Consider the following 24,018-nt stretch of genomic DNA (forward strand, 5'->3'; position numbering starts at 1 on the left):
AAGTGAGCAGCCATGCATGACACTTAAAAACAATATATATATATATATATATATATATATATGTTGTCATTTTCCCTTCTTTATAAAATATCATCTCAATAGACCAAATAATAAACATCCAGCACACAGTTGTTGGACATAAAGCTTTTAGCTTTTAAAAAAGAACAAAAACTAATAGACCAATAACATTCACCATAGTTACCTTGCTATACTTTGATGACGAATACACTCCCTCAGCATAGCACCATAGTGTAAAGCAATGTCCATGTTCTCATAACTGTATAACCAATCTGTTAGTTCGCACCTCATTATATAAAAACTATATCAATAGTTATAGTTCAAGGGCAGAAAATCCCACAAAGCCTAGACATTGCATCTCCCAATATAGAAAAATAACATGGAAATAAGTTGACATATAGCTGTTCATAGCAAATAGAATTTTGAAATTCAAATTATACTGTTATAAAAATTGCTCCTACTATGCCCCATTGGCTGATTTTGTGAATGTTTCCACTCACACGACTAAATGTTTTCCATAAAATTCATACAGTACATATTAATATAACTTAACAGACCTTAGGTTTCCAATTGTCACTCTATAGTCTATGAAATTTCAACCACTAAATCTCAAACTAGTAGTTCATATGACTACAAATATCAAGACAGCTAATAGATCGGTAATAGGTTTAAAACAGGCCTCCTTTTCCTAATCACCATTAATCTAAATGCTCTATATCCAGATGAGATATCTTAGAGCATCAAATGTCAGATTATTAAAGTTTGTCTTCACTTAAAATTGACCTTTTGGAAGAGGTTGAAGCATTATGATGTCTCATATGCATCATTTTATCATGATGCCACAGTGCACAACCCCAGTTCATAACAAAAGGCACAACCAACAAAATTTATTAACTGAAGCTTTTCATAAATCCAAAATCATTATCACCACCAGAAAGATAACTTTTTTCTAGATTAAGGAACCAAAACCACTACAGCTGCAGAAAAACCTTAAGAGAATTAATGACCAATATTCGAGCATAGGTTTAGATGCCAAACAATAGTAACGACATTTTTCCTTCAGACGTAAAAATGGCAATAGTAATGACATGTTTCCTTCAGATGTAAAAATGGCAAGAGTTTTATCAAAAAAAAATATGGAGAAGTTAGCTCCATACTACTGAATCCTTTTTATCTATAGAGCTGAAAAACCTAGATCTTACCCAGATACTAAAAGATCCAAAAGATCTTTGTTTGCTTCCAAATAATCAGAAGCAATCAACCGTGAATGAACTTGCTGCCTTTGCAAATTTGCAACAACTTGAGTAGCATCTTTCCGAGCCTGCAAAAGTTATAAGGAACCAGATTTTGGCTACAGGTTGACAGCTGAATATATATCAATCAGAATAGGATAGGACACAAGATTTGATACAGTTGACCAGATGAATGCATATGACATATGACTGGGATTAGCCAAGATTATATAATAAGCTAAGTTCAACATATATAAACCTAGATAACCTTGTTGCATTCAATTTGTGACATTATCAATAGTAAATATGTACATGTACCTCTAGGTTCAATTTTGGGAGACAAATAATTAGCAGACGTAAGGTGTTTCCTTGAAAAAACTCTTGAGTCAACTGTGCACAAGCTTCAGAAACTGGTTCTGCTTCACTGTTGCCATAAAGAATAGATTTCAACTCCCGGATATTCTTGCATAGTTCTGCCATCTGCAATGGTGGAATTGAATATAAAATTAATGACAAGTAAATATATGTTAATCAATAATAAAAGGAAGAACACAGGACTTCCACATAATCTATCTTACTTCCATTTTCATTTTATGCTCTATATGTAATTGAGAAAGAAGAGTAGCATATAAGAAAAGGCAGATAGAATTTAAAAGAAAATTACAGGGCTGAATCCACAATTTTTTATGGACACCAACAAGACTTAAAAATATATTCTTAGTGCCAGGAGAAGCATCAATGTCTCTGGATGGACTTGGAAGACGACGCATCATTATTTGTAGGCTTTGGGTCCAAGCATAAGGTCCATTTTGCCTGATTAGGAACTTATTTGGCATGACTTTATTCCCAGATGAATGGGCCCCTTTCTCTTATATGTGAAGGCTCTTCTGATTATTCACCCATTCTTTTTGTAGGGTATTATCAGGACAGTGAGAAACCAGACATATGTGTTGGTCAACCTCCACCAGGAATTTATGAAAATGTTTATTAAATAAAAGATTATCTTTTTTATTCTGTTATACTCAACACCCCTAGGAAATGTTACTCTTCAACATAACCAGTGAGAGCAGTAGTATTACTCCTCTTTTATCTTCTTTTTTTTTTCCCTCCTCTGGTTTTTCCTTTTCTTGCGATTATCCACAGTTCTCTTCATTGTGCAACAATCCCAGTCTTGAACCACTGCCATTTTTAAAGGCCACAGCCCTTCCTACCATTTGATGATATCTTAATCCCAAAAGACAGACAGACACTGGACAACTTTAAGAGGCCCCCTTAAACTTGAAAAACAAGCAGCTAATCAGGCAAGTCAAAGAAATATTATTACTCCTCTTTTATCTTCTTTTTTTTTGACTCATCTGGTTTTTCCTTATCTTGCTATTATCCACTCTTCTCTTCATTGTGCATCAATCCCAGTCTTGAAACATTCCCTACAGCCATCCTTAAAAGCCATAGCCCTCCCTACCATTTCATGATATATTAATCCCAGAAGACAGACAGCCACTAGGCAACTTCAAGAGCCTTCTTAAACTTGACAAACAAGCAGCTGATAAGGCCAGCTGCACAAAGCTATCAAATGCTACTGTCATAAAGCAGCTCAATCACAAAACAGCATGGTCTAGGATTCATTGAATTCAACCAAGAAACCAGGCTCATATTTTCTCAGTGAAAGCAAGTTAAAAAAGGCTTGGGCCTTCAAGTCATCTTTATTGGAATCCTCTTCTGTTAAAATTTATAAAAGTTGAACAGACTGAAAATAAGGACTAGCAGGTGCATGTTAAGTTTATTTTTATTTCGTAACTTAGAATAATTAGGAATATTATAGTTCATGTATCTTCTTCTCTAGCGTGCAATATGAGTCCCTTTAGAACCCCACTTATAGCAAAGACCAGCTAGCTTCTGTACCAAATTTCCCTACTTGTGATTGCTTCCTAACACCTTCTATCTCTCTTCTTTCTACTCCTCTAGTTATATAATGATTTAAGTTATTCTCTGTGTCCACCAAAAACTCTGGAAAAAATGAAAACAGGAACCAGCTCAACATAATTACTGCTATCCCCTACTTTCACTCTCTCTCATCCCCTTTCCCTTTCTTTTTTATAATATATGCTGCTGTTACACAGAAGAGATACAATGAACATCATGTCTGAACAACTTACACCAGACCATCTGCAGAAAATTGTTGACTTTTGTTGCTTGTATCAGATCAGCCGCAAGATCTGATCAAAATATGTCTTTGATCTTTGACATATAGACTTCAACCTTCCAGAGCCACATCACAGTCTTTGCACAGACCAGTCTGATAGGCTGTAATCACAGACCTGGCCAGCAATCTTTCATACCCTAACTGGTCCTTCAAACAATGAAGTAATAAAAGGATCCTCATTTGTCCAGATTGCAGTGCAATCCCTTTTCTCTATATGTAAACCCTAGAGTACTTCTGGAGTTCCAAACTATCACTAGTATCAGACATTTCCACTTGTTTGGTCAGAAGCTTTTACAATCCTTGAGCGTAGAAAGAACCTTCCACAACTTTTTGGTGAAATATGAATTTCTTCTAGTTTCCAAACTTGAATTGAGATATGGGTACATGGCTTATTCATTAGTTTGAAACCATTCAGAACTTCTTAGTAACTCCCTGTATCACTTTTAATGCCTATAAGTAGTTTTCATTAGTTTAATTTCCAACTATTAGTGAATATCTCAACTCATTTGCTTGCAAACCATTCAGAACTTTCTAGTAACTCCTTGTATCATTTTTAATGCTGATAGGTAATTTTCATTGTTTTAATTTCCACCTGTTAGTGATTATCTCAACTCATTTGCTTTCAAAACTTTCTATGATTTTAAATTTCTGCATTTACATATTTGTTGTCCTTATACTTTCATACACATGACCGTTCAGACATTACGTATCATATGCGTGTAAGCATTGCAGACTATGTTGTTCTCAAGGGCTGTCCTAAATAGCTAAATGATAGTCTCTTCCTATTTTTCATTGATTAACAGCAGAGTCAAATTCATCTGACTGATGAATGAGGTCAATACGCAAAATGATGCCCATAATCATTCAGTGAGATATCAAAAAAATAAACAAATAAATGATACAATATAATGAACAGAACATAAGCTTCTACCAGATTGAGTACTTCACATGGTCAGTCATGATTTAAAAAATCACTACACTGCAAATGATTGGAGAATAAGAAATTTACTAAGGAATTGCTTACTATGCCACAAAAAATAGGTTTCATAAAAGAACATGATTCTAAATTCCAGAAACTGAAATGCGCTAAATGGAGGATGCCTCTTGATTATGTATGTGAAATTCATGGACTCATCAGACTGCTTAAAAGTGAAGTATAAACTCACATTATGGGCCTACCACTACTCTGCAGAATAAGAGTCCATTTGAATATTACAACTTTAAGGTATTGAGCTAACCACCCATATCAGTTTAATGAGTAGGGCCACTCCACGAAATCTATGTTGCAAGTTCAAGGATTGGAACCTACTTCTAAACTTACAGATGCTGATGTGCGAATCTCCAAGTAATCTAAGAACAATAATTTTTGATCATTTGTCATAAAAAAAAGAAGACAATCACATAATCCAAAAATAATGACTTTAACAGTTGGTCAGCTGAACATCACTTTACCACAGCTGGCTATGATCTGCGACCTCTTTGCTTAGCTTGCTCATTCTTTCCCTGGAGAGAACCATGGGATCCATCCTTACGACACAATGAAAGTCTCATCCTTAAAATTTGCAATGGTGAATGCTTAAAGGGAATATAATTCAGACATCTTTTATGTGCATTTCATGATCAGTGCATGAGTTGAGAATGCATGGCACAACCTTTTGATCTTGACAAACCTGTTTTAATGCATTGTAACATATAAAGAACTTTTCACAAATATTACATCTCCAAAAAAGCCATGAAATTGTGCTTATTTGCATATTTCATCAAGGATCTATAGGTTAAATCCATGCTAAACCTCAGTAGGTATCACCAGTTCACCGCTATAGGAGCGATGCACTTGGTCCTTTGCATCCAAGCATCACAAATTTCACAGAACACCACAAATTATTAAAGCTTCTGAAAAAGGTATACATCTGAAAATGCCAGTTGCTCTATTTGCCTGTTTAGCCTCAAAATATTTCCTGTCTCGGATGTAGAACTGGACCATATGTCGCTTTTTAGTAACTGATAATTGATTTATGCAAGTCCACCATTACCACTTTCTTATTATTTTACTTGTCTTAAGAACCTACTCATTTAGGTCCCAATCAAGTGAGGCTACAATATCTCACGTTTATAATAAGGAAGAACATATAACAAATAAAAGCCAATAACAGATCTTTCCAGAGGAGATTCTCTGTATCTTTCAAATCATTTTGTATCTTCCAAATCATAAATTGAATTGTTAATTTTCCAAATGATTAGTTAAGTTAAAAGAAATGCAAAGCAAATTTATAAACCAAAGGACTAAACCACTTATCAGAACTATTCCTCATCAATGTTTTTAAAATTTGTTTAATGATAACATTTAAGAAATTAAATAATAAAATGGTCACCCTCTTTCAGCTTCCATACTGTCCACATCATAGTTACCAAAACAAATTGCGGGATCCAGTTTCAAAACTGTGATTTAGACACAATTGAACAAATACTAATATACTATCATAAGTATGACTCACATGAAAATTGCCATGATAAAATAACCAGATTAATTTAAAGTATTAGTTTGGTTCATATAGCATCTTTAAACAAAATATTGAACCATGTTAACACACTGGTCATAGCCTGATAGCCCTAGAAAGAAAAGATTGGCAGATGAGGATTCATACAACCAAACCTAGATATTAACTCTTCAATCAGGAGCAATCTTAACTAATCGCAGGGTTCTGAGACTCTACTTTATTGGCTAGATTACACCAGTTTCTTGGTCAAGATAAAGTAGGCAATACTTTCACTTGAAATAAGATGTGAGCACACTCCATAAATCCCAAAAGATAACATATGGCAGCAACCCGATCATCTGATTCTTTAAAATACTTCTTCAAAGATCTTCAAAACTGAACTCCATTTCTATAGTTGTTTGGCCATCTCACGTCATGCATTGCTATTAATGATGCAGACACCCACCTTAACGTGCACTGGCAACTTTATTCACTTGGAAGTTGTATAATTGCAGAAGGAAATGAAATGCTCGTTATAAAGATGACTCATCCTATGGAGACAAGTAAAATTTCTCAAGAAAACCTGTGCCCTAATACATGAGGCAAAGAGAATAATGGAAAGGATAGTAATGACAGGACAACCAGAAATAGATCATGCTGTTAGATGTATGTCCTAGAAGCCAATACGGCTGACACATTATAATAAGTCAAAGGCACAATTTTGTACTTAATACATTGATTTGATTAATAAAAAGACAAGTTTTATTTTCATTCAAGAGTGATATGTCTTTGAATCATCCATAGAATTAATACTTCGATACATATTCTCAAGATATTGAGAATTAAAGGCATATATAATTAATTTCTAAATGCTCCCGGTCATAGTATCATCATGAGGACAGTGATCGATCCAGATAGACCAGTGCACATATCACTTCTGTCGGGGTAGATGAGTCTCTGATCTACAGTGTAGAGATACTGAGCGACGAGTGCGGATAGTTGTTAAAGAACAACTAGTACTAAGCGTGACCATACGAAAGATTACTTGGATTTCTAATCAATTGTCAGTGATTATCTTGATGCTGTAGTTCGTGAATGATCTTTTGACCTATGATGATACGACTGCTCGCAATAAGGCTGCTGAAATTTGACTAACACATAAACATGGCCGCATTGAGATCTTGTAGTAGAATCTGGTAGCAGTTGATCCACTGTAGGAGTAGAGTGCGTATCTAGATAGAATCTATCGACTTTGATAGAGAGTAGTCCTATTGAGAGGCTAAGTCCAAGAGTCCGTGACCACAGTAGTGTGATTGATGGAAAAGAATTTTTATGAGGATCACAATTGGACTTGAGCTAATGAATCTATCATATGACTGATGATAAGATTTGACGATTTATCTATGACCTACCATTTAGTCGAAACTCACGATAGAGAGACTGAATCACATTTGAAGTAGACCTTAAGGTTCTTTTTCGGTTCTACTAGGTTGCCACTACATACTGCTAGGTGTCACTGATGGATTATAAGAGCTCACTAGGATTGCTCAGAATCGATAATTCTTGATGAGTTAGAGTGGAATTATTCCGATCCATTGAAAAAAATTGCAATGATACTATAATAAAGATCATTGTATTCTCACTACTAGATAGAATTGAACCTATGGAGTCACACAACAAAAGAATTATAACTGGAATAAGCAATTGGACTTACGAAGTCTCAATTGGATTTAGAGAAACCTTATTGCGTTCAGAATAACCTTGCTAGCACATGGTTGAACCCAATTTTCTCTTTGTACTTGAATTTTTTATTTGATAAGATTAATTCAAGTTAATTACCTGCTAATAATCTAAATGAATTAGATTCATTGGGCTCCAATTGTTGGATGCCTAGAATTTTGAATTATATGAATTAAGGGATCAAATCCTTAATCAATTTTCTTGATTATTTGCATGAGGCGCCAATTTGATCAAGTTGGGCGTGCCCACCTAAAAGAGGACATATGGAACCAGCATGGAGCGTCCCCTAGGCCCCATGTGGCGTGTGAAAAAGTGGGTGCAAAGGCTCCAATAGCTGACACCTAATGGATTTCCTAAAGGGGGTCAAATATCTAAGGCTACAAGAATTCCTAATGCAAGTAAGACTTGTATTAAGCGGCTATTTGATTTTGAATAGGATTCAAATCTTTTGCCTATTTAAAGGGACCTTCTCTAAAGCTCTTTACATCAAATTTTCAGCAGCCCACGTCTCCCATAAGATCCCCCCATGCCTTCCTTTCTTCTCCCCTTTGGATCCAATGCCCAAAGGAGTAGGGCGTCCTCCATCTCCACGTCCAAGAGGAGCTTGGGTGTCCCCTCTTCCTTACTAGTTTTCAGACCTTGGTTGCTTCATAATCAAGGAAAAAAGAGCAAGAGAAGAAGAGAAGAAAAAAGATCAAGGAAAGGATCAAAGAGTTGATCGCGATCCAGGTTTCGCTCAGATTCGTAGGGTGATTGTTCTTGGAGAAGAAAAATCAATACCAAAGAGGACTGTTTCATGCTAATCCCGAGTGAATACCCGTAGAGGCCGGACACTTGCATGGCTAAGAAAGAACCAACTCTCTTCCAGATCCAAATTTGAAGAAAAAAATTACGAAACAGATATGTGATTCGATCATATATTTAATTCAGCATAAACTTCAACATATGATGTAGATCCTTGTGTTCTTTATTTTATGCATGCATGATTTAGATTAAAAGATGTTTTAATCTTCTATCCTGCTGCGTTGTTTAAAAAAAAAAAATTGAAACGTACATGCATGCCCCGACACAAAATTCCTACAGTGGTATCAGGGCTACGAGTCTTATATGCATGAAATTGACACACATGTTTTTGAAAAAAGTTTCAAAATCTGATTTTTCTTGATATATGAGATATATAGATGATTGCTTTGAATCTGAAATTTATTTTAGATTTAATTTTCAGACCATATATTCGATATGTAAAGACATGCATAGATCTGAAATTTGTTCTAGATAGATTTTTAGTTCATGTATATGTGATATATAGGTGCATGCATAAATCTGAAAATTATTTTGATCTGATTTATGATTTATATATGAGACGTATGATTGCATATTTAGGTCTCAAAATTAGTTTCAATATGATTCATAAGTTATATATGAGATATATAATATTATATTAATGATCTAAATTTTTGTTCTAATCTAAATTTACATACATATACAAGATATATGCTTGTATGTTAAATCTAAAAATTAGTTTCATGATTTAAAACTTACTTTTTATACAAAGAATTTAGATCTGAAATTTATGTTTATGCATGAGGATTTTGGTTATGGATAAATCAAAAATTAGGTCATATAATTAGATTGTATCTAGGATTTTTCATTTGAACACATTAGATCTAATTAGATTAAGTAATTGATCAAACCGAATCAAGTATTGATTAAGATTAGGTCAATTAAGTTTAAGATTATGCAATTGTTGTTAATCAAATTGATTAAATCCCATATGTAGAATCAAGTAACTTAAGGACCTAATTCGGCTCGATGGCTTGAGCCCGATTCACTTAAACTAACCTATTTGGACTAATTGACCTATTGATGTCTAAGGCAAGTAATTGATAGATGGTTATTTAATTGGTTCCATTCGCTTATCTGACCAAATTATTGGTGTCTAAGAAAAGCAATGGGGGAACCCCACCGATCTCCACTTATCTGACCAATTTGGAAGATTAAATCTTGAATAAGGTTGTTTGGTGATTTGATTTAGCCCATACCAATTAGATTGATCACATGATAACTGATTAGATGAGACCTAAACCTAAACCTACCTATAAATATTAAGTCTATAGGTCTTCCACCGTTGTAGATGTACAGGCGTGGTATTGATGTTAATTGTTCTCGACTGATCACAGTGGTTCAGTTGCACCAAGAATACGCAACCACTCTATTAGCAAAAAGTTGCTCCAGGATAAAGATGGGATTGGATCCAATAACTGTTAGGTGAGGGACCCAATGACGGCTTTACACCTACTTGTGAATGGTGGGTCGGATTTAACTAAGGAGTGTGGTCAATAACTGTTAGGTGAGGGACCCAATGACGACTTTACACCTACTTGTGAATGGTGGGTCGGAGCCCACATGACTTAGAGACCAAGTCGTTGCAACATGCTTAGAGAAGCATCTGGACAAAGAATTATCTACGCATCGATGTACATGTTATCAATAACTGTTAGGTGAGGTGCATGGCATCGGTGGAACCGCAGCACCCACTAGAAATCCAGTTGTTGCATTAGAATTTTCGTTTTCCACCCGAAGAGTGGAGGGATTCAAAAAAATAGTGAGGGTCATTGTTTGCTTTTTAAAGTTCCTAAAGCAAATATAAATTTAAAATACAAAAGTCTAACTTGAATCTCTACTCTTGCAGCTAAACCATGTCAGCTTTAAACCATCTAGCCCGCATCTTTGAGTCCAATCGTTTGACTGAAACCAATTATAAAGACTGGTTTAGAAACCTCAGGGTTATCCTGATTTCTGAAAAAATAGGTCATGTATTCGATCAGGAACCCCTAGTGTTACCAAACCATCCTACTGCTAAGCAAAGAATAGCATATGAAAAATATACGGATGAAGATAATTGGATTAAGTGCTATGTGCTGGCTTCCATGTTAAACGAGTTGCAGAGCCAACATAAGCATATGCCCACTACCAGAGCTATGATCACTCACCTGCAAGAGTTATATGATGAGCAGAGCCGCACAGCGCACTTCGAAGTGTCCAAGAGACTCTTCAATCTGAAGATGCGCGAAGGGCAGTCAGTCCATGAGCACTGTATGACAGTGATCAAGGACATTGAGGAACTTGGAAAGCTCGAATTTGATATGCAAAAGAAATTGCAGATGAATTTGATCCTTTAAACCCTTACGAGTTCATATAGTTAATTTATTATAAATTTTCATATGAACAAACTTGATTGCACCATATTCAAACTGGTCAACATGTTGGTTACTACTGAGGGAACCTTGAAGAGTTCAAGGGACACTATTCTCATTGTGGAGCGGACTTCATCCAAGAGAAAGTCTGGTTGGAAGAAGAAAAGTAAACATGCGAAGAAGCAGAAGAAAGAGAGCAAGCCAAGGAAGGACGTTCTGAAGAAGCCTGAAGCAAAGGAAAAGTGTTTCCAATGTGATGCTGAAGACCACTGGAGGAGGAACTGTCCACTCTACTTGAAGAGCCTGAAGACCAAAAAAGATGACAAACCTTCAGAAGATATGCCCGTAATTGAATTTAACCTTAAGGTTTCTTCTACTTCTAGTTGAATAATGGACTCTGGTTTGAGTGCTCATATATGTACTTCAATGCAGGATCTAATAGAAAACAAGAGATTGAGGGAAGGTGACATAATCCTTCGGATCAGCAATAGAGCAAAAATTGCTGCAGAAACCATTGGCACTTATCCTCTTCGACCACCGTCAGGATTTAGATTAAATTTAAAAGACTGTTATTTTATTTCTGTAGCTAGTCAGAATTTAATTTTCATGTCAGTACTAGCACAAGATGGTTTTAATTTTAATTTCAATAAAGATTTTTGTTCCATTTATTTGCAAAATAAATTGGTTACATGTGGTCTTTTAATTGACAGTCTTTATCACTTGCATATTAATGCGAATGTGAATCTAAATGAGCAAGTAATGAGTATCGTAGATCAAAAGAGACCCAAAGACGAAATTAACCAAAAATACTTGTGGCATTATAAACTAGGCCATATTGAAGATGACAGTATAAACAAACTAAAAAAGAATGAGATCTTTGACTCTTTTGATTCAAAATCATTCCCAGCTTGTGAATCTTGTCTTTGAGGAAAAATGGCTAAGTTATCCTTTGTAGGACATAAGGAAAGGGCCACCGAATTACTTGCCCTGGTACACACCGATGTGTGTGGACCATTTGATGTGCAAGCCAGAGGTGGTTATAGCTACTTCATCATCTTTATCGATGATCTGTCATGGTACGAGTATATATATCTGATGAAACACAAGTCTGAAGCCTTTGAAAATTTCAAGAAATTCAGAAATAAAGTAGAGAAACAAATAGACAAACCGATTAAGGTTCTTCGATCTGATCGAGGAGGTGAATATCTTAGTCGAAAATTTCTGAAATATCTTAAGGACAATGGCACAGTCTCTTCATGGACTTCTATAACACCTCAGCTCAATAGGATATCCGAAAGGAGGAATAGGACCCTATTAGATATAATCAAGTCCATAATAAGCTTCACTGATTTATCCTTATATCTTTGGAGATATGTCTTATTAACTGCAATTCACTTATTGAATAGAGTTCCATCAAAATTCATTCCTACCACACCATATGAGATATAGTACGATAAGAAACTGAGTCTTGGTTATCTTAAAACTTGGAGATGTCCAGCTTATGTCAAAAGACAGATGATTGATAAATTAGATGATAGATTTGTAATAGCTCGTTTTATAGGATATCCAAAAGAATCAATGAGATACTACTACTTTTCACAAGATCACAATGTGATTGTAAGTCGGAACGCCATATTTCTAAAAAAATAGTTTATCCAGGATGGTGGCAGTGAGAAGTTAGTTGAGCTTAAAGAGGTCTCTAAAGAGCAAAGAGCTACGGATCCTCAAAAATCTATTATTCATAAGCCAATAGTTGATGTTCTTCCACTACCTCGTAGATCTAGCAGTATCTTCCGACCTCTTGAAAGGTACATCGATATGCTTACGAAAAAAGAAAAAAAATATTCCTTATAGGAGAAAAAGGCCATGATGATGATCCTAATATCTTTGACAAGGCGATGTTTGATATCGATTCTGAGAAATAATTAGATGCAATGAAGTCAGAGATTGATTCGATGCACTCGAACCAAGTATGAACCTTAGTGGATCCATCCGAAGGTATAGTACCCATTGGGTATAAATGGATCTACAAAAGAAAAATAGATACCGATGGTAAGGTAGAGATCTATAAAGCTAGACTTGTAGCTAAAGATTATAGTCAACGCGAACGCATTGACTATCAGAAAACATTCTCGTCCGTAGCCATACTAAAATCCATCCATACTCTGCTTGCTGTTGCAGCCTATTATGATTATGAAATCTGACAGATGGATGTGAAAACTGCTTTTCTGAATAGACATCTTGAGAAAAATATCTATATGGAGCAGCCTTTGAGTTTCACATCAGATGATGGTGATCATCGAGTCTGCAAACTACAAAAATCCATATACAAATTAAAACAAGCTTCTTGAAATTGAAACCTTCGTTTTGATGAAACGATCAAATCGTTTGATTTCATCAAGAACGAAGAGGAACTTTGTGTATACAAGAGGGTCAGTGAGAATGCAATAACATTCTTCGTATTGTATATGGATGATATTCTCTTCGTTGAAAATGATATTCCTATGATAACCTCGATCAAAAGATGGTTATTCAAGAAATTCTCCATGAAAGATCTAGGGAAGCATCTTATATTCTTGAAATAAAGATTTATAGAGATAGATCTAAAAGGATGCTAGACCTGTCACAAAAGCTGTACATAGAGAAAGTGCTGAAGAGATTTAGTATGAAAAACTCTAAAAGAAGACTCTTACCTCTTAGGCATGATATTCGTCTTTTCAAGATGATGTGTCCGACCACATCTGAGGAAGTTTAGCACATGAGTGGGATTCCTCATGCCTCGATCATAGGGAGCCTCATGTATGCCATGTTGTGTATTCGACCTAATATTGTCCTTGCTGTAAGTGTCACGAGCAGGTATCAGTCGAATCCAGATGAGAAGCACTAAATAGCTGTGAAAAACATCCTTAAGTACTTAAGAAGAACTAAAGATTTATTCTTGATCTTTGAAGGAGCTTCTGAGTTGCAAGTCGAGGGGTATACTGATTCAGACTTCATGTCTAATCTTAATGATAAAAAGTCTACATCAGAATATGTGTTCGTATGCAATGGTGAAGCAATTAGCTGGAAAATTTCAAGCAACCCATCATAGCGGATTCAATCACAAAAATTGAATATGTCGCTTCAGATGATGCAAAAGAAGACATCTGATTTAAAAAATTCATCGCGGAGGTTAGGATAATGACATCGGATGCCATAACATTTTATTACGACAATAATGGAGCCATAGCACTTACTAAGAAGCCGAAGTCTCATCAGAATCAAAGCACATCGAATAGCGGTTCCATATTATACGCAACTACTTCGAAAAAAATATATCGAGGTGCGAAGAGTAAACTCTACGGACAACATGGCAGACCCGCTGACAAAGCAATTGAGCCAGCCAAAGATGGAAGTCCATCTTGAGAAGATAAGACTTAGATTAGTAGCAAATTGACTTTAGTCCAAGTGGAAAATTGTTAGATGTATGTCCTAAAAACCAATACGGCTGATATATTATAATAAGTCTAGGACATAATTTTATACTTAATACATTGATTTGATCAATAAAAAGAAAAATTTTATTTTCATTCAAGAGTAATGTGTCCTTGAATCATCCATGGAATTAATACTTCGATACATATTCTCAAGATGTTGAGAATTAAAGATATGTATAATTAATTCCTAAATACTCTCGATCATAGTATCATTATAAGGACAGTGATCGATTCGGATAGAACGGCGTATAGATCGTTTTCTTCGGGACAGATGAATCTCTGGTCTATAATGTAGAGACACTGAACGACGAGTATAGATTGTTGCTAGAGAACAACTAATACTGAACATAACCATACGAGATATCACTTAGATTTCTAATCAATTATCAGTGATTTTCTCGATGTTGTGTGAACGGTCCTTTGACCTGCGATGATACGACTGCTCGCAGTGAAACTGCTGGAGTTTGACTGACACAAACATAGCCTCATTAAGACTTTGTAGTAGATATTGATGACAGTTGATCCACTGTAGGAGTAGGATGCGCATCTAGATGGAATCTATCGATCTTGATAGAGAGTAGTCCTATGAGATTTGAGAGGCAAAGTCCAAAAATCTGTGGCCACAACAGTGTGATTGATGGAAAAGAGTTTACATGAGGATCACAATTGAACTTGAGCTAATTGAATCTATCATATGACTGATGATGAGGTTTGACAATTTATTCATGATCTGCCATCTAGTCGGGACTTGCGATAGAGGAACTGAATCACATGTGAACTACACCTTGAGATTCTTTTTCGATTCTACTAGATTGCCACTATATACTGCTAGGTATCACTGGTGGATTGTGAGAGCTCACTAGGATTGCTCAAGATCGACAATCCTTGATGATTTAGAGTGAAATTATTCCGATCCATTGAAAAGAGTTTCAATGATACTATGATAGAGATCATTGTATATCTCACTACCAGATAGAATTGAATCTATGGGGTCACACAACAAAGAGATTATACCTAGAATAAACAATTAGGCTTATAAAGTCTCCATTGGATTTAGAGAAATCCTATAGGATTCGGGATAACCTTGCTAGCACATGGTTGAACTCAATTTTTTCTTTACACTTGAATTTTTTATTTGATAAGATTAATTCAAGTTAATTACCTGCTAATAACTTAAATGAATTAGATTCATCGGGCTCTAATTGTTGGGTGCCTAGGGTTTTGAATCATATGAATTAAGGGATCAAAACTTTAATCAATTTTCTTGATTGTTTGCATAGGACGCCACTTGATTTGATCAGGTTGGGCATGCCCACCTAAAAGAAGGCATATGGAACCAACATGGGGCATCCCCTAGGCCCCATGTGGCATGTGAAAAAGTAGGTGCAAAGGCTCCAATAATTGATGCCTAATGGATCTCCTAAAGGGAGTCAAATATCTAAGGCTACAAGGATTCCTAATGTAAATAGGACTTGTATTAAGGAGCTATTTGATTTTGAATAAGATTCAAACATCTTGCCTATTTAAAGGGGCCTTCTCTAAGGCTCTTTACATCAGATTTTCAGCAGCCCACACCTCCCATAAGATCCCCCCCATGCCTCCCTTTCTTCTCCCTTTTGGATCCAACACCCAAAGGAGTTGGGCATCCTCCATCTCCACACCCAAAAGGAGATTGGGCGTCCCCTCTTCCTTGCTGGTTTCCAGACCTTGATTGCTTCATAATCAAAGAAAGAAGAGCAAGAGAAGAAAAAAAAGATCAAGAATCAAAGAGTTGATCACGATCCTGACTTCGTTCAGATTCGCAGAATGATTGTTCTTGAAAAAGAAAGATCAACACGAAAGAAAAATATTCCAGACTGATCCTAAGTGGATATCCGTAAAGGCCAGGCACTAGCGCGGCTAAGAGAGAACCTACCCTCTTTCGGATCCAGATTTGAAGAAAGAAATTGTGAAACAGATATGTGATTCGATCACATATTTAATTTCAGCATAAAATTCAACATGTGTTCAATTTCAACATACGATGTAGATCCTTGTATTCTTTGTTTTATGCATGCATGATTTAAATTAAAAGATATTTTAATCTTCTATTCCGTTGTATTGTTGAGAAAAAAAAATTTTGAAACATACATACATGCCCCGATACGAAATTCCTACATATACGACTTATATGAAAAAAAAAGAGATAACAATATAACAACATATAAGGTCAATGACCATATTTGACATGGTTGACCATTGAATATTGGCCACACTCACCTGTCACTTTTCTAATATTTAGTAGCCCATTTTTGTTATTCCACGTAATCATAACTGGAACTCACATTTTAGGAGCTCACTTCTAGTACTTTTTAAGTAACCAACTTAACCAAGTTGTAAGATTCTAACTAGGACACATTACTTGTAATAGACAAAACAAACCTATTCCATGATATCAAATTGATCTATCGAGAATTTTAATTGGAAAACATAGCCAGATTGTTTCCTCACATTTTTCCTTCTTTCTTCTTCTTGTAACCAGTACCAACAACAGAACTGTTTGTATCAGATCAAAGAATGACGATGTACCTCCAAAAACAAGCCAAATGCACTGCTACCATACAATCTCAATCTAAACAGATAGGAAACACAATTCACATACATACCATTTTATATGCACATTAATATAATCTGAGTTATGCCTTCTCTATTTTGCAGATCTTATAAGATATGGATGTAAACGGTCCATGTTATCTCGATGAGCAAACACAAACCATCTGAAAATCCAACCATTACATCTAAGTTCCTTAAAACTCCAATAAGCATTCAAGTTCATCCTAAATCCCTTGGCTGAACATTATGTTTTTGTCATCTTCATTTTATTCTCGCAAGTATTCTGAAGATACTAGAAATCACACCCCATAAGTGCAGGTCTTTTTTACACTTACAAGCTCATCTCATTAAACCATTCCCATACCTAAGCATGAGGAACACTAATCCCATAATTGTTTTCAAATTCCTTATCTTTTCCCTATAAAAATCTCTGCTGAACCTATATTTTTTTTTAATTTAATATGAAGCAATAAGAGAAGGATAATTTTTGATGGTTTGAACATGAAGTCATTCATAAAAAAGGTGGAGGTAGCAGCAATCGAGGTCAAATTAAGAGGACTAGTTAGATGGTATGGACCTTGGCAACATAGGTTGAGGGATGCACTGGTACAAATGAGTGATTTAATACATGTAAAAGAAATAAATAAGGGTAAAGGTAGATGGAAATCACATAAGATGCAGTAAGGAAGGACTTAATATCACAACATCTTTCAAAAGCTATGGCCCTAAAGCAAGTAGAATGGAGGAAATGGATTCATGTAGACAGCCTCATCTAGTTTGGGATTAAGACTTAGTTAACTTGAGTTGGATCATATGAAGCAACGAACAACTATTTCCTGGCATATCACTTAAAATTATAAAAAAAAAAAAAAAAAAAAAAAAGAAGCTCTGCCTCCCAGGGAGCAGAGACAGTTTCCATACCTTTAGGCTCCTACTTTGCATGGAAAGGCCTAGATATTTTATTAGGATTAAAACCACCTTTCTTGGTTAAGCTAATCAGCTTTCTTAACCAGGAAGGAGTTATCTACATTCACCTCAAATGAGCACTATAAGTACTGCCACATCACCAACTGAAAACAAACCAACAGGAGTTTTAAATTTCATATATAGGAAGAAATTATTATTGCAACAGACAATGAATCTGGGGTCATCTTTTCATCATATTAACCTCCAACAAACCGTCAATAGAAAAACACATGTAATACAACAACCTATTTAAGCACCAAAAAAAATACAAGAGGAAAGGAGATAGACCAAACATAAACGCTATTTGCTTATGAAAGGAAGCTCTTAAAAAGATTGTACATACTTTATGCACCATTTCCATTTTTCCATTATATTCTTTCATGAATTTATTTATTGTCATCTATTTTTTATTGATTATATATTAGCAAGCATGACAATTATAAAAATTTTGACATTGATTGTTTCTTAACAAATATAGAAACAATATTTACCTAAAAACCATAGCTAAAATGGAATCCCATAATAATAATAATAATAAAGAACGTATTGTTATTATTGATTATTTTCTTATTTAGTCTGATAAAACTAAACAGTAATTATTTTGAAGTGTTAAACAAAATCGTAGCTCTGAGTAATTTTCATCCGAGAAATCTATTAATTCTATGCTATATCTAAAGGGAAAAAAGGAAAGAAACAACATTATTTTATTTTAACATTATTAAGAAACAATATTAAGGCTCTACCTTGACTTTTTTGTTAAATTCATTAATAATTGTAACTTAATTAACATTTCGAAAACCTTTTTAATAGTTCAATCATTTTTCTGGGTGGAATGATGATAAAAAAATATAAAATAACTTAGGCTACATTTGGCATCGCTGTCACTTTTCTTTTTTAAAAAAAATCTGGAAACAGGAATTCTGTTTTTAGTTTTTCCAGATATTTGAAAACAGAAAACATGTTTGGTCCGCCCCCTTTTTTTTCACAATGACAGTCAGGGACAAGGGATAGCTCGGCATTGTGTGGAGAGATGGCTGGCGAGGCCCAAGGAGCCAATGTGGTTGGGCGGGGGTGATGGGGCTGAGGGCAAGATTGGGCGGAGGAAGAGGGATTGAGAGGAGAAGGGTAAAAATACACTTCTGAAAAACTGGAAGTAAAAATTTTTGACTCTCACTTTTTCCAGAAATAATAATTTAAGTTGTTTAAGAAAACAACAGAAACATTATAACCAAACATATTTTCTGCATTGGATTCCGTAAATCTGTTTAAAAATACAGAAACAAGAAAGAAAAACAGTACCAAACAAACCCTTAGATACTAAAACCTAATTGCATGCTTGCATAAATTACCGTAAAAAAGAAACGGCTATCAAAGAGGATTAGCTCATACAACTGATAGTACAAGCATATTTTACAAATTTGGGAAGTGCCATCTCTCTACTAGGAGTATAAATCACAAATAAAGGCATCGACTCTCCCTCGCTCTATGTCATCAATTGATCCATCCATTTACTGATATATTTCTTTATCTCTTTTTAATATGTGGTTTTACAGAACAAATTGGATAGCTCTCCCTAGGAAACAAAGAGAGAATCCTTTTGGGTTTCCATGTCTATCATTTCCTTTAATTTAGAAGATGATAGGTCTCTTATTGCATTTGGAAGCCATTAAAGGGGCTCTAAATAGTAAATGCCCCATTATCTTCAGTGACATGACAAAACCTGATTGGAGATCAACCTGTTATTAAAGGATTGTACATTTTAAGTGGTCAAAGAACAACTAATATTCCCTAATATGAATTACTAACAAACATATTTTGGAATAAAAACATGTGCCAGTCTACCATCTATGCTTCACTAAATTAAATCTTGACCACAAATATTGTGACAAAAAAGTAATGAGTGCAAGATTTAGGGATTATAAGGAGCAAAAAAAGATAATTGATCGTTAAATAAGTTTAACTATGGTTAAATAAATAACAATGATAAAACATGTTATTAGTGGTTGAGTAATGTTTTTGGTGCCTGTTTTGTGCACAGAAAAGTTCTCTGTCCCACTAAAGATGGCGTGGCAACTCAGCACTCAAAATAAACACCAAAGGCAACAATTTCTGGGGCTCCACATATTCCCTCCTGCCACATGGCAGACAGAACTTTTGTGTGCACATAACGAGAGCCACATAGCATTTCTCTTAGTGATTAATAGAGGTCAATTGCCTCAATCAATGCCCCCATTGCATCCGCTAACATTTCTTGTCAATGAGATATTGGGCGCTTATTATGTTTTTTCCTTCTGTAGAGAGATTACAAGAATCCAAGGAGGGTCATGGATGATGAATATAGTTTTGGGTTGCCAAAGGGGTAGGAGCAGTTTGAATTGCAGACACTGATATTGTCAAGCATGACTACACAATCTCTAATAGAAAAATTCCGAAACCTTGAAGGAGATGTGGCCCCTGCTTGTATACCCCTATGTCTGCCCATGTGCGTGCATTTATATAAAATTATGACTTATGCAATTTGACCTCCTAGCTAACATTTATTTTCTTGGCTTTTCGATGGAATATTTCTTGCGTTCTTCTTCCAGTCCAAGATGCATGGCATAATTTCTGATTACTATAAAATAAAAATCACACTCCATCAACAGAAATCACTCAGCAACTTGAACCCAATAATATGCATGCACGGATACACACACACACACAGAGGGGGGGCAGAGAGAGAGAGAGAGATACCATACCATCATGAATAGTGCAACATATTGGAAGTAGATTCACAACCACTTCCACCCATGTTAAAATAAAAACTCATTAAGATGACATCTATTTACTGGAAGGGCAATGAAAATTCCACAGCCTCCATTGACTCAAAATTTATCTTCCAGGAAAAGCAATATATCACATCCACATATGAAAAACATAATGTTGTCTATTTGTTCGATCCATCAGCATACACAATACAGTACATAGGATATATAACAGCAAAGTATATGCCAATAATTGTTCTGAGAGTACACATTTATGAATATAACTCTAGATTGTAACTATGAACGAGCAAGTAAAGGTAAATGCTGGTACCAAAGCTTTTGCATTTGGTTGGAACTAATGGAACAAAGGAAAAAGAAAAAAAAATTCTTTAGTCTAAAACAGGGTGACCCAAAGAAAAAGCAAAGAAATTTCTTTACTTATTTATTGGAATAGCTTGAGAAATTCCGGCAAAAGATATATTACAACACAGCTTCCTGCCTAGAAGTTTCAGTTCCCCTTCTCAAAACTCTCAGTGCTCACTCTATAATTGTCTGCTTTTAGGGAGGCTTCCTATGCAATTCCTAATGTTGGATTTTTCTACTTTTAAATATTTCTACCTATATGAATTATAGTAATCGGCGGAGTCCTAGAATTACCGCCTACCTTTTCCAGAAGAAAAAGCAAGATGAGCACATTGAGCCTCTTCTAGAAAAGAAACTAAAAGAACTATATTTAGTTTACTGGGTCATCAACTCTACTGATGCATTACAAGACAAGGGCTCCATTAACCACAAGTGAAAAAACTCCTCCAATACCAGCCTCCACTCTCTGCAAGCACTTTACTCCAATCTCATTGCAAACAGTATAATAACTAAACAAGTCTACAACAGAATGCAGTGTGGAAATAAAAGACATCTATAATTTATGTTTTTGTGAAAACAAATCTCAATCATCTTTGAGCTTCTCCATTTTATATGTAGAGGAAACCAGTTAGCGAGCTAATATTACAATCATTCACTCTCCTTCAGCATAAGCAAAGAATTAGTTATGAATATCAACAAGGGGATAAAAAAAAACAAATACGAAGCTTTACCATAAGAAAATAACAAAATAATACTTAATAGTCCCTTCCTGTACATTACAAAATACAAATCCTAGCTGTAGACTAAAAACTTAATATTCTAATTCATAAAATTCTCTCGTTTACCAAGAAAATCAAAGTAAAATATACCAAAACCAAAAAACTGAAGAAAAAGAAAGAACATACCCCACCAGCAGAAGTTTAAATTTCTGCAAGAGAACGGCCTTAAACCCAATGTCAGCAGAGAATTGGAAATTTCAGATCAAAATCCATCAAAGTACACTTATGAAAGCAATCCTAACCAGAAAATCAAAAGGAAGAAAGAAAATGCGCATAACAGGAAGGTCAAAAAAGGATGGAAGAGAGAGAGAGAGAGAGAGAGAGAGGCTGGGTATTGGCACCTTCCCTCCCACTTGGCCTCCCAAGAATTCCAGTCAAGGTCGATGTAGATGAGGACTTCCTGTGTCTGCCACATGACATAAAGCCAGCATCTGTGGCTTTGACTTAAGAAACCCCTTCATCTTCCTCTTCCATGCTGGCAGGAGGCTTCAGGAGGGACCGGGCCTCCATACTGCAAAGCACCCCCCACACCACAGCACTAGGGTTAGAGCTAGAGCATGGGTCAGAGTTCATGGGGGCCAAAGAAGCGAATAGGGGCCGTTAGGGATTCAGGAGGAGCAAGTTCGACTCTTATAACATTCTCCTTCACCAGTTTTAGTAATCAATGAAATCCTAGTGTTACAGCATATCTTTCCCTAGGAAAAAAACAGAAATTAAAAAAGAAAGAAATGAGCACACTGAACCACTTATTGAAAAGAAACTAACAAAATCTTATTTAGTTAAGTGATTCCTCAACTCTAGAGATGCATCACAAGACAAAGGCTCCATTGCTTCACTGCACAACAACCTCAACAAGCAAAACCCTCCTTCAGTATGAGCATTCACTCTCCACAAGCACAAGATACTACATTCTAATCTTATTGCAAAAAATATAATAAATAAACTCGTTGACAACAGAAATACAAAGTGGAGATAATAGAGATTTATAATTTTTCATATCTTTGGCAAGCCTATATCACATTATATTACCAATGAAACATCTCGATCATATTTGAACTTTGCCATGTTATTAACAGAACCAGCAACCAGTTAGTGAGCTCTTGCTTACGATCTTATTTTTCCCCATCAGAAATGAAACAAGAAAAGGGGCAAATGGAAATAAGCAGCTTTACTGCGAGACAAAAGCAAAAATTATTACTTAACAATTACTTCATTCATACACATTATAATGCAGGAATCCTGATTCCTGATCACAGATTAAAACTTCGCGATCATAATACCACAAAGTTCTCTCATTTACCAAAGGAATGAACGAAAATTATAAAGGACATAAAACCCCACACCAGAGCAGCCTCAAGTTTCAATTCCAGCGAAAATGGACAAATTAAACACAATGTCCACAGAAAAATCCAAAAATTCAGCTAACATTCATCAAATAGAACCTATAAACACATTTCAATCCCAATCAGAGGAAACCAAATCGGATCAGATTTTAGAAGAGGGAGAAACAGGATACGGAATCGGCACCTTCTCCTCCCGCTTGGCCTCCCGGGTGTTCCAATTTATGTCGACGTAGATAAGGAGATCCCGCGTCTGCCTCACGACATCGGCCGGCGTCCGTGGCTTCGACTTGAATAGTCCCTTCATCTTCCCCTTCCTCGCCTGTGGGAGGCTTCCGGAGAAGAATCGGGTCTCCAAATCGCGAGGCAACCCCGAAAAACGGCGGTAGGATTAGGGCACTCGGGCTACGGTTAGCGCGGTGCCGGAAGTAGAAGAAGCCGACGAGATAAGAGAGGCAAGCTAAGGCTTGAGGCGGAGAGGCACTGGATTCGACCGACGGTCTTTCCACATTGGCGAGGCCGACGAAGAGGGAGCGATGTCCATCCGAAACGTAGTTCCGTTTTACTTTCTCTCCGCCTCCACGTCCCCCGCTCGCTTTTTTTTTTTATTTCTCTCTCTCGGATGAGCGGCGGAGATTTAAATACCTCAGCGGGCGATGGTGGGAGATCTCAAAATTTAAAACATAAGATTTACTGGATAAAAAGAAGGATATAATTAGTTGATTTCGACGGAAAATATAAAACATAATTATTTGTCAATTAAAGTGGAGAAAGGTAGTTTGGTCTGGGCTGGCTTACTTGCTGTCTCTATCTATTTGGGCGGTGGTCTGTCGTTATCTAATCTGGAGGTTTGTGGTGGTGCCTGCCCGCATGGAAGTGGGGTGTTGGTGT

The 24,018-nt window shown here is 35.9% G+C and overlaps 1 protein-coding gene across 2 annotated transcripts in view; it reads right to left on the reverse strand.

The window, feature by feature from the left end:
- Positions 1-23,706, reverse strand: part of LOC105056191 (putative MO25-like protein At5g47540) — a 46,455-nt gene extending 22,749 nt beyond the window's left edge. Inside the window, exons 1-4 of one of the 2 annotated variants that reach the window (XM_073247440.1) lie at positions 23,315-23,706; positions 1,569-1,730; positions 1,221-1,339; positions 203-277 (exon numbers count right to left, since the gene is read on the reverse strand). In XM_073247440.1, the coding sequence (XP_073103541.1) occupies positions 203-277; positions 1,221-1,339; positions 1,569-1,730; positions 23,315-23,434 (476 nt within the window). In that variant the 5' untranslated portion in view covers positions 23,435-23,706. The remainder of the gene's footprint in view (positions 1-202; positions 278-1,220; positions 1,340-1,568; positions 1,731-23,314) is intronic. The other variant, XM_073247441.1, reaches the window with a different exon arrangement.
- Between the last annotated feature and the right edge of the window lie 312 nt (positions 23,707-24,018).

The sequence above is a fragment of the Elaeis guineensis genome, chromosome 13, assembly GCF_000442705.2.
Source record: "Elaeis guineensis isolate ETL-2024a chromosome 13, EG11, whole genome shotgun sequence".
Taxonomy (NCBI): Eukaryota; Viridiplantae; Streptophyta; class Magnoliopsida; order Arecales; family Arecaceae; genus Elaeis; species Elaeis guineensis.